General features: G+C 39.7%; 1 protein-coding gene across 1 annotated transcript; it reads left to right on the top strand.

Annotated features, from left to right (window-relative positions):
* Positions 1-2,008: 2,008 nt before the first annotated feature.
* LOC142165903 (uncharacterized) lies at positions 2,009-2,512 on the top strand. The gene has a single exon (XM_075224290.1). The coding sequence runs from the start codon at positions 2,009-2,011 to the stop codon at positions 2,510-2,512; it is 504 nt and encodes a 167-aa protein (XP_075080391.1).
* Positions 2,513-11,727: the final 9,215 nt, after the last annotated feature.

Here is an 11,727-nt window from a genome sequence, read left to right as displayed (position 1 = left end):
GCTCGCCAAATTTTGGCATCCATGCGGGGGGATTTGCGATTAATGATGTTTAAAATAATATTTGGTGTTAATTCAGGAACAATTTTATTTTATTCTATTTTTACGCTCTTCTTATTTGTGTGCAGGCAACAAGTTAAGTTTAGTGGTGTATGTCACGATCCTCCTTCAAGGAATTGGGGCCATATTCCAGAATTAGACAAGCACTTGCGACAATTGAGAAGGGAGAAAGAATCAAGCGGATCATTGTTGGGTCAGACTTCGACTCAAAATACTATAGTGAACAACAAAGACGACATGAACCTAGATGTGAGAGAGACAACTCAACAACAGGCTGCACGGTTAGCAGCTGAAGTAGCCCTTAGAGTTGCTGATGAAACAGTCGAAGAGGATCGAAGATTCAATCTCAACCGAACCATGGCCAAAGATGAATTTGAAAATGCAGCTCCCAGATATGGGAGGTTTCTTGGAGATTATGCCAGACCGGTGTATAATTAATAGAAATCAAGTGTGAGGCCCCTAACCATTGATGCCAACAATTTTGAACTCAAGTAGGGAGTCATTCAAACCATTAAGAACAACTGCATATTCAGAGGCAAACCCAATGAAGATCCCAACAACTGCATAACGGAGCATCACATGATGACATCTACCTCAGAGCATTCCCTTTCTCACTTAAGGATGATGCAGAGCAGTGGTTAAGAGGTTTTCCCGCAGGGTCAATCCGTACATAGGATGAGAGACTACCAAGTTATTAGAAAAACATTTCTCTAATTCTAGACTTGACGGATGAGGAAGGAGATTCACAATTTCAGCCAAGGAGAAAGAGAGATAGTGTTCGAGGCATGGGAAATATTTAAGGAGCTATTGCCGAGGTGACCTCACAATTGAATAGAGCAATGGATGCAACTCCAAGATTTCCGGGAAGGGTTAAACCCATTATCAAGGAGATTGTTGAATAGTGCGTTTGCAGGCCCTCTGATGAAGAAAACTCCATAAGAGATTGTCACACTCTTGAATGAACTATCTAAAGACGCAAAACAATGGTCCACTAACCAAGGTCATCGAAGAAGATCAGCAGGGGTATACCAAGTAGAATCTTCTGTAGTAGTGGATGCCTAAATTGCAGTTATGGCTAAGGACATCAAACAATTGATAATAGCTCAGGTGCCAAATCAACCACAGTTGGGATGTGACATCTGTGGACTAGGACACCCAACTCATGAGTGCCAAACCTTTACTACAGAAGAAGAAGTTAAGGCATTGGGGAATTTCAATAGAGGCAACTACCAAAGAGGATGTAATTTCAATTCTATGGGACATAGACATCCGGGGTTCTCATGGAGTTCTTCAAATGGTAGTTTGAACTCATGGTAGAAGCAAATCCTAGAGCACTAGTGCAAAGACATCCTGGATTCCAGAACCAACAAAGGCAATATTACCAGCCTTCACAACCCAACAACTCAAGTTTAGAAGATCTAATGAAGGCGTTCATAAATATATCAGATGAGAAGTTTGAGACTCAAGGCACAGCCATTCGGAATCCAGAACAAATATGGCAGCTCGCATCATTATTATCAGAAAGGGCTCGGGGGACTTTGTCGTCCAACACTGAGAAGAATCCAAAAGAGACGATCAAGGCTGTGTCTCTTAGGAGTGGGAAAACATTAGTAGAGACCATGGCAAAACCAAGGGTTGATAAGGTGATCACCAACTCAACAGAGATAGTAGAAGAGCAGAAAATTGGTGAGTCTTTGGCTAATGAGGATATCAATAGCAAGGAGGTTGATAAGCAGAAGTCAAATAACACAGTTGAAGAAAGCAAGCACATGGTAGTGTTACCTTTTCCTCAGAAGATGAAGCGGGAGAAATTAGATAAATACTTTGGAAAATTCTTGGAGATGCTGAAATAGTTGTACGTAAACATCCCATTCACCGAGATGCTCACCCAGATGCCCGCCTATGCCAAATTCCTAAAGGAAATCCTGCCAAGTAAGGGAAGCTCAAGGAAATGAAAGTGTTCAAACTCAATGCACACTGCAATGCCATTCTACAAAACAAAATTCCTCAAAAATGTGGGGATCCTGGTAGTTTCACTATACCCTGCTCATTGGGGAGCAAAAATTTTGACAAGGCCTTGTGTGACTCAGGTGCATCCATTAACTTGATGCCATTATCGGTGTTCAAGAAATTGGAAGGGGAACTAGGAGTGATCAAATCCATGTCGGTATCCTTGCAACTAGTTGATCAGACCACTATCATACCAGTGGGCATAATCGAGGACATTTTGGTGAGGGCGTACAAATTTATCTTTCTGGTAGATTTCATTGAAGTAAACATGGAAGTGAATAAGGAGGTACTTCTAATCTTGGGGAGACTATTCCTTTACACTGGATGGGCTATTCTTGACATATATGAGGGTCAACTCATGCTACGAGTAGGAAACGAAAAAGTGGTGGTTCAAATGAAAAGAATGATGAAATACCCGTCGAATAAGGCATTTGCCTACGCTTGACATCTAAGCTTGTTTCGATGGAGAGTGCCTCAGAGCACTCGAACTGATCAAGGAAAAGCTAGTGAGTTCTCCCATAATTGTGAGTCCTGACTGGAGCGAACCCTTTGAGATCATGTGCAATGCCAGTGATGTGGCAGTGGGAGTAGCACTGGGGCAGATGAGAGATAAAATATTTAGACCCTTTTACTATGCAAGTCGGACCTTGAATGACGCTTAGGTGAACTATTCTACCTCGGAGAAAGAGTTATTTTCATTGGTCTTCGCTTTAGACAAGTTCAGATCTTTTCTAGTGGGAAGCAAGATGATAATGCATACTGATCAGTCTGCACTGAAGTATTTGCTGAGCAAGAAAGAGTCTAAATCGCGTCTGATATGGTGGGTACTGTTGCTAAAAGGGTTTGATATTGAAATCAAAGATATGAAGAGCACATAAAATTAAATGGATGAACACCTGTCACGATTGGAGAAACCACCTGTTGAAGCGATGGACATTTGGGAAGAGTTCCCAGATGGGCAGGTTTTTTCCATTGCAGCAGTCTCCAATAGACCGCCATAGTACTCTGACATATCCAAATATATATATAAAACTTCTTGCTAATATATTTAAATAGTGTTACAGTATTCAATAGTTATTAGTGTGTTGTATAGGGTAAAATTGGTTCATATTAAATACTTGCATAATAGAGCGACATGTGTAACCGGAGATAGACAGAAGGTGAGATAGGTAGAAACCAAGATCGGAGATAGCAATTTCGGTTGATATCGGGTAGCTACCAGAGGGAGTATTGCTAATAAAGACAAATGAATGCCTGCCCCCTGATAGCATTCAATGAAGAATATTCTGTAATATTGTTGTGGATTCTGGTAGCTTTCCCTTGTCTATTTATTTGGGAATACGGATGTGGGATTCCGGTAGATCCCTCTTGTCTGTTTATTTGGGACGACAGATATGGGATTCCGGTAGATCCCCCTTGTCTGTTTATTTGGGACTATGGATGTGGGATTCTGATAGATCCCCTGCATAGTTATATGGAACTACGGGAATGCACCTGGTAGATTCCCCTAGTACTGGGTATTTACATTTGAGGGCTACGGAACAGGATTCCGGTAGATCCCCGTCGCATTATGAGTTGGACTACGGGACGACACCTGGGAGATCCACTGGACATTTACATTTGGGGGCTACAAGATGGTATCTTGGTAGATCCCCGGTTGTTATCTCTATGCTGAGCTGTACTCCTTTCGTGATTATTTTGTCTCCATTGTAATTGTTGTTATCAATTCAAGTGTTTTAATGGTTTAGATTCCTTTACGGCTGTGATCCCTTGTGTTGGAATCCATAGTGTTTACAATATCTCGCCTTTATATATATATATATGTTGGAATCCATAGTGTTTGCAATATCTCGCCTTATTTATATATATATATTTCAATACTTCAATTTCAACAATTGTTACATTTTTAACTCAATTGATTTCTCAACTAAATTTTCTTTAAACCGTTTGAGGTCGTACTTTACTTAAGAAAGAATTTCTACTAAGTTAATTTATCAAATTCCTTGGTAAAAGTGATAATTCATTCGATGTTGTATTCTAATTGAAACATGGTATTTTCTTTATTCAAATGGTTTCTAAAAATAACTTCATCTTTCTTGATGAGTTCCAAATGGGTTTAGAAGTTGTACTCTACTTCATGTTAAGTAAATGAGGCTCCGTGAAAATTCTTAATTGTATTGGGTTATGGACCCTATGAACTGAGTAACATAAGAACGTTGTTGCGCAATGTGAGACAGAAACATGTGGGCACTAGGTGCCGGGGAAAAATATGATGATTTTATTTAATGGCACGTGAGTTGCCCGTGCGATTGTGATAGAAATATGGGCACGAGATGCCGTAAAAATATGAAAGTGGGCTGAGACCTATATTATTTATGACTATGAAATGAGGTGTCACAAGGTGACCTTTACTCGAAAGAAATATATTTGAAAGATATTTATTTGAAGGAAATATATTCGAAACATATTTATTGGAGAGTATTATATCTTAGAGATTATTACTTGAAGGACTTATAGGCGAAAGGTTTATATTTGAAGGACTTGACTAATTGATTAAACTTGTATTCATTATTCGTTGAGCAATATTTATAGTGTTCTTGTTGCCCTGCTATTTATGTCACTAGTTGAATAATGTTGCCATCGTTGTTAATTGTTTCCTATTATTTTTGTATGCTATATTGCACAAGTTATTAGACTAGTGAGTGTCTTGACTGTACCTCGTCACTACTCCACTAAGGTTAGTCTTGATACTTACTAGGCATCGCCGTGGTGTGCTCATACTACTCTTTTGTACATTTTTTTGTACAGATCCAGGTAATTGATCATTAGTGGCTGTACAGATCGTTGCGGTGGAGACTCAAGGTAAACCTGTTGTAATACGTTCGCAGGCCTCAGAGTCACCTTCAATTGTACTTATTCCATATATCCCTTTTGTTTCGGAACAATGATGTATTTATTTTGTATAACTATTCTTAGAAAGGCTTATGACTAGTACCACCGATTTTTGGAATTGTAATTTAATTTAAATTTAGTGAATATCCATATTGTTACAGAAAATATTAGGCTTACTTAATTTAGATACTAGGTGTCATCACGACTTCTTTGGAGGAATTTTGGGGTCGTGATAGTATTGGATCCAATATGGAGTAACTTTTCTTGTGTTGGAAAAATAACGGATCTTAATATTTTTATATAATAGTAGATATTATTCCTCAATTTCACATACTTGAGCTGAAGCTATTTATTTTAATTTTATCTACTTTATAGTTGGGTATTATTTAATTTGTTAACATCTATCTATTTATGTGATGACCTTTCTTGTTTAAAAATGAAATTCCACATTATGAGGCCTTAAAAACCTCTTTTAGCATCACCTCGATTTGTGTGCGTAGTCTGGGTGCATAGCCGGAAACCCTATATATGAAAATTTACGAAAAATGATAAATTTTGACTATAAAATGAATTAATTTGACTTCGGTCAACGTTTTGAGTAAACGGACCCGGACTCGTGATTGGATGGTCCCGGAGGATCCGTAGAAAATATGGGACTTGGGCGTATGCCCGGAATCGAATTTTGAGGTCCCAAGCCCGAGAAATGAATTTTTGAAAGAAATTATTTTTTTGAAATTGTTTATGAAGTTTGGAAATGAATTTTGATTAGAACATGTTGGTATCAAGCCCGTAATTTGGTTCCGACACTCGGTACAAGTCTTACATATGATTTAAGATGATTCTGTGAAGTTTGGTAAGAAACGGAATCCGTTTGACGTGACTCGGACCTTAAATGCAAAATTTGATGTTTAAGAGGTTTTGATAAATTTCATTGATATTGAGGTTTAATTCGATGTTTCTGTTGTTATTTTGGTTATATGAGTACACGAATAAGTCCGTGGGATGTTTTTGAGGTTGTGTGTATATTTGGTTTGGAGCCCCGAGGGCTCGGGTGAGTTTTGGATAGGCCACAGGGTGCATTTCAGACTTATAAAAATTACAGGTTTTTCATTGGTGTGTTCAGGCTTGCAGGCTTCGCACTCGCAAATGCGAGTTCACAATTGCGAAGGCTAAGTCGCAAATGCGAAACAGCCCAGGCCACTCTTCCTCGCAAATGCGAGTGTTCCTTCGCAAATGCGAAGCACCCCTCTTGGGCTAGTTATCACAATTGCAAACTATTGTTCGCATTTCCCTTCTCGCAATTGCGAGGCCCCTTTCGCATTTCCCAACCCACCTGTTCACATTTCCCATATCTGTAACCTGCAACTTTTAAACTTAAACAATTTTCAACCCATTTTTCACATCTTTTCAAAACACAAATTCCTTAGGGTGATTTTCCAAGAACAAGTCTTCTTCCAAATCGATTGTAAGTTAATTTTAACTCATTTCCTTTAATCATTAACATCTTTTAACATGATTTCAACTCAAAATCAATGGTTTTCATGGGGGAAATTGGGTGTTTTGGGTAGAGCCTAGGTTTTTCAAAAATTGGGGATTTGGACCTCGATTTGAGGTCCGATTTCAAAATAAATTATGTATTTGGGTTCGTGGGGGAATGAGTAATCGGGTTTTGGTTCGAACCTCGGGTTTTGACCATGTGGGCCCGGTGCGATTTTTGACTTTTTGGGTAAAACTTTGGAAAACTCACTTTCATGCATTGGGGTTGATTCATTTAGCATTTATTGATGTAATTAAGTAACTTGTGACTAGATACGAGCGAATTGGCGGTGGAATCAAGGGGTAAAGCTATAACTGAAACATGAATTGTGTTCGTGGCATCGAGGTAAATGTTTGGTCTAACCTTATCTTGAGGGATTAGGAGTTGTGTCCTATTTGCTATTTGCTTCTTGTTGAGTACGACGTATAGGCATGGTGACGAGTATCTATACATTGGTGTCAAGCATGACAATGGGTCTTATATTGTGATTTTCATGACTTCGTTGTATTATTCATGCCTTGGTGAAGATTTCTATTTGTTGTGTAATGTTGTGGAAAGAATTGTGACCTCTGAGCATTGAGGAGCATTGGCTCAAGTTGTATAACCAATTGTGAAGTAAAAGTGAGAAAGAGAAGAGATCATTATGTTGTCCCCTTGCCGGGCTATTGTTGAGTTGTGGTTCCCTTGCATTATGTTTTTAATGGATATTACAAATGTTTAGGTTGATGATTCTTTGTATTAGGTGTTGTAACAAGCTTAGGTATAGCTGAGGTAGTTAGGTGTTGTAACAAGTTTGGTTATAGCTGAGGTAGTTAGATGTTGTAATGGGTTTGGTTATAGCTGAGGTAGTTAGGTGTTGTAACAAGGTTGGTTATAGCTGAGGTAGTTAGATGTTGTAACAAGTTTGGATATTGTTTGTTGATATTATTATTCCCTTGCTGGGATTCCTTGTGATTATTGTTGGCTTTTAAATGGGAGCGGGTGGTACGCCTACCACGAGATAAATGAAATGGGAGTGGATGGTATGACTACCACGAGATAAATAAAATGGGAGCAGGTGGTATGCCTACCACAAGATATAATAAAATGGGAGCGGGTGGTACGCCTACCCCAAGATAAAATGAAATGGAAGCGGGCGGTACGCCTACTACAAGATATAATGAAATGGGAGCGGGTGGTACGCCTACCACAAGATATAATGAAATGAGAGCAGGTGGTATGCCTACCACGAGATAAATGAAATGGGAGCGGGTGGTACGCCTACCACAAGATATAATGAAATGAGAGCAGGTGGTATGCCTATCACAAGATATAATGAAATGGGAGCGGGTAGTATGCCTACCATGAGATAAATGAAATGGGAGCGGGTGGTACGCCTACCACGAGATAAATAAAATAGGAGCGGGTGGCACGCCTACCACGAGATATAATGAAATGGAAGCGGTTGGCACGCCTGCAACAAGATATGAAAAGAAAGTGAAATATGCCTTTGTTTTTCTTTATTCTTGTTAGTGGTTGGATTTTGATTCCTTTATATTCTATTAATATTCTGTGTTTACCTGTTTTTCCCCGAAGCATGTTTCCCCCTCCCATCTTTACTTGTTTATTTCCTGTATTTCTTTTTTGTTGTATATACATTTGAACTGCACAGATTTATTTGGTAGTCTGGTCCTAGCCTCGTCACTACTTCGCCGAGGTTAGGCTAGGCACTTACCAGCACATGGGGTCGGTTGTGCTGATACTACAATCTGCACTCTTTTGTGTAGACCCCAGTGTTGTGGACTTCGGACCATAGTGAGATTGCTGATTCTTGATCATCAGGCGACCCGAGGTAGTCCTGCAGGTGTCCGCAGGCCTTGGCGTCTCCGTCTATCTACTATTCCTATTTCTTTCATGCATTTCTAGAGACAGTGTTGTATTTATTTCTTTCAGACCCGTTATCTGTAGTATTCTTAGACCGTCTGTGAAACTGTGACACCAGTTCTAGGTAGTTGAGACTCAAACAGTTGTATTAGATATTCATGTTCAGATAGCTTATTGTTTCTTTCTTCCGCTTGCATTAAATTCCGCTATTTAAATGTTATTATTTTGAAATTGTTAATGAATATGAAAGGGGTAAAAAGTAAATTGTGCAATTAATTGGCTTGCCTAGCTCGTATTAGTAGGCGCCATCACGACTCCCGAGGGTGGGAATCCGGGTCGTGACAGGTTGGTATCAGAGCTCTATGTTACATGGGTCTCACAGTTCATAGACAAGCTTAGTAGAGTCTGAGGGATCGGTACAGAGATGTCTATATGTATCCCAGAGGCTACAGAGTTAGGAAAAACTTCACATTTATTCTTTCCTGTCGTGCGGTTTGGTTTCTCAATGCTAATTGAATTTCCACTCTGTTCTTTCGTGAATGGCGAGGTCACATTCTGTTTCTACAACCGAACAATAGCTTAGGCCGGTGATGGAGCAGCTATGTCTACCGATGCTTTGTGTAGGGTGGATAGGTTCACCAAGATCTTCACTACTACTTTCAGCGGTGCATCTTTTCAGGATCCCCAAGATTATCTAGACAACTGTCATGAGGTTCTCAGGAACATGGGGATTGTGGAGACCAATGGGGTCAATTTTGCTACTTTTTGCTTGTCAGGATCCGCCAAGACCTGTTGGAGAGATTATTGATTGGCTATACCAATTAGGTCATCAACTTTGACTTGAGAACAGTTCACACAGCTATTTCAAGAGAAGTTTCTCCCCATCACTCAGAGAGAGGTCTATTAGAGGCAGTTTGAGCATCTCCAGCAGGGTTCTATGACTATTACTCAGTACGAGATCAGATTCATCGACTTGGCTCGTCATGCTCTTATCATACTTTCCACCGTGAGAGAGAGTGAGGAAATTTATTGAGGGACTCGTCCAGCCCGCTCAGTTAACTAGAGGTGGAGGTAGAGGTATTAGAGGTGGAGGTAAAGGTGTTAGAGGTGGAGATGCAGGTATTGTTCTGGTTTGTGGTAGAGAAGCTTCGATTTTATTTTGCGCCATAACTGGTCATGCCTCGTGATTCTTTGAGTGCCCCTGTTTATGTGTCTACACTAGTGGGTGATTATATTGTGGTGGATTGATAATAGGCTATATAGTTGTTATTTACACCATAATTGCCAATGTTTTGTTGTTGTTTTATAATGTAAGTTGCCAATAAAATGCTTTAATTAATGCTATTTAGTTTCGCAGGGAATATAAGATGTGAGGAAGCAACATAAAATGTTTAGAGGCAATAGTGTGAAGAAAACACCCACTCAAGAAGTACCCAAACACAAAAGAACAAAAAGAGAAGGAACGCGGAGACAAAAAGGCCCAGCATACTCACCGCGGTTGCCACCGCGGTCCACGCCACAGTTGGAGTCAGTGTTCTCCACGGTCAGCACCGCGGTCGATGCCACGGCCTTGTCGGCATGTTCACAGTCCAAAAATTTAAGGGGCCAAAGTGTCAATTCGGGAAAGCTTTTGTAAAACCCTTATAAGATGTAAGAAACTCGCCCAAGAGAAGGGGGGGGGGTTATTTTTGGAGATTACTTTTGCAAGAAGACAAGTGTGAGAGATCACCCAAAACATCATAGTTCTTATTCTCTTCTATTTTTCTGGCAATTTTCCATTATGAATATTTTCGTAGTTTATTCTTACGTTGTCATGAGTAGTTAAATACTTTAATCTAAAGTTTTGGTGAAACCCGTTGAGGATGACTTGGTTGTGATAGTAATATAGTTTGAATTGGTTGTTAATATTTATTTGTTCATCTAAGTTCTGATTGTGGTTAGTTGAAAGGGCCCTCAATTATCTGTTCCTATTTATTATGTATCTTCTTGAGAGAGAGTGCATATTTAGGTAGTTGTTTGAACAACATCACTCCCGGAGTATAGACGAGAGTCATAACCGAGGGTTTAGAGGTTGGATTAGAGATAACGATACCTCGGGTGCAATCTAAAAGAACGGTAATGTGAATCTAGCTAGCGTAGCTTGAGAGAGTGCGTCTAGTAAATTATCATAATTGCTTGAGAGAGATTTATGATAGCTGGAGAGTTCTTGATTGATAAAGAAAACTAAGACATCGCTATAAGAAACATACAACCAAGGAAATCACCAACGGGGTAAACCATTACCTTAGACCTTATTCCAACTGTTTATACATCAAGCATAGTTAATTTTTAGCTGTTAATTATTTTTAGTTTTTAGTTGTTAGAAATATAATCAATTGTGAATTAAAAAGTTTGGGAAAATTGATTCTGTGAATTTAGTAAATCCGACAAAAGTAATTGATAGGTTAATTCTCTGTGGTTCAACTCTGGGCAGAATTACTCAGATTATATTTGCTATGTCCGTGTGTGTCCTTGTATAAGGCATAATTTGGCATTATCAAATTTTGGCTCCATTGCCAGGGAATTAACGGTGTTATCAATTACAATTGAGAGAAGTACAAAAATTCTAAGTGTAGTCAGTTTTCTCTATACCCAATCTTTTCGTTGAAATTCTAACGTTTGAACTCTTGTGGAAAGCAGGTGTATGCCTAGAAGTTCTTCGAGGACTGGAGAACTGCTAGAAGGACTCTCAGACCCCGAGAAAACATTCAGGGCATTGAACCGTGCCAACAAAAGACTTCAACAATCTCAACAATCACACCAACTCGAATTTGACATGGGTGACGTAGATAACGTCAACGAAAATGTCAGGAATGAGCCAGCTGACTTAAATGTCAGAGGGGTGGCACCTCTTGTGCCCGAAGCTGCACTTTATGACTGGGCACAACCCACAGCTGATAATCTGGCCACTGCCATGGCTGTGCCCGCAATTCAAGCGGAGACATTCCAGATCACCAACAACATGCTGCATCTATTGCAGAATAAGGGACTGTTCTCCGGGTCACACATTGAAGACCCGCAACAACACTTGAAAAATTTTCTGTCAATTTGTATGATCCAAAGGCAGCCAAATGCGACTCCAAAAGCTATCAAGCTGCTACTGTTTCCATTCTCGGTAACCGGGGAAGCTCAGACTTGGCTAAATTCGCTCCCTATCAACTCTATTACCACTTGGGAGGAATTAGTCAAGCAGTTCCTGAACAAGTTCTACCTGCCTAACAAAACTGCAAAACAAATTGATGACATATTGCAGTATAGGTAGCAGCCCACTGAGTCCTTGCAAGAAACTTGGGAAAGATTTAAAGGGATGTTAGTGAAGTGTCCTCACC

The sequence above is a fragment of the Nicotiana tabacum genome, chromosome 11 (assembly GCF_000715075.1).
Source record: "Nicotiana tabacum cultivar K326 chromosome 11, ASM71507v2, whole genome shotgun sequence".
Lineage (NCBI taxonomy): Eukaryota > Viridiplantae > Streptophyta > Magnoliopsida > Solanales > Solanaceae > Nicotiana > Nicotiana tabacum.
This window is presented reverse-complemented; position numbering and strand designations above follow the sequence as displayed.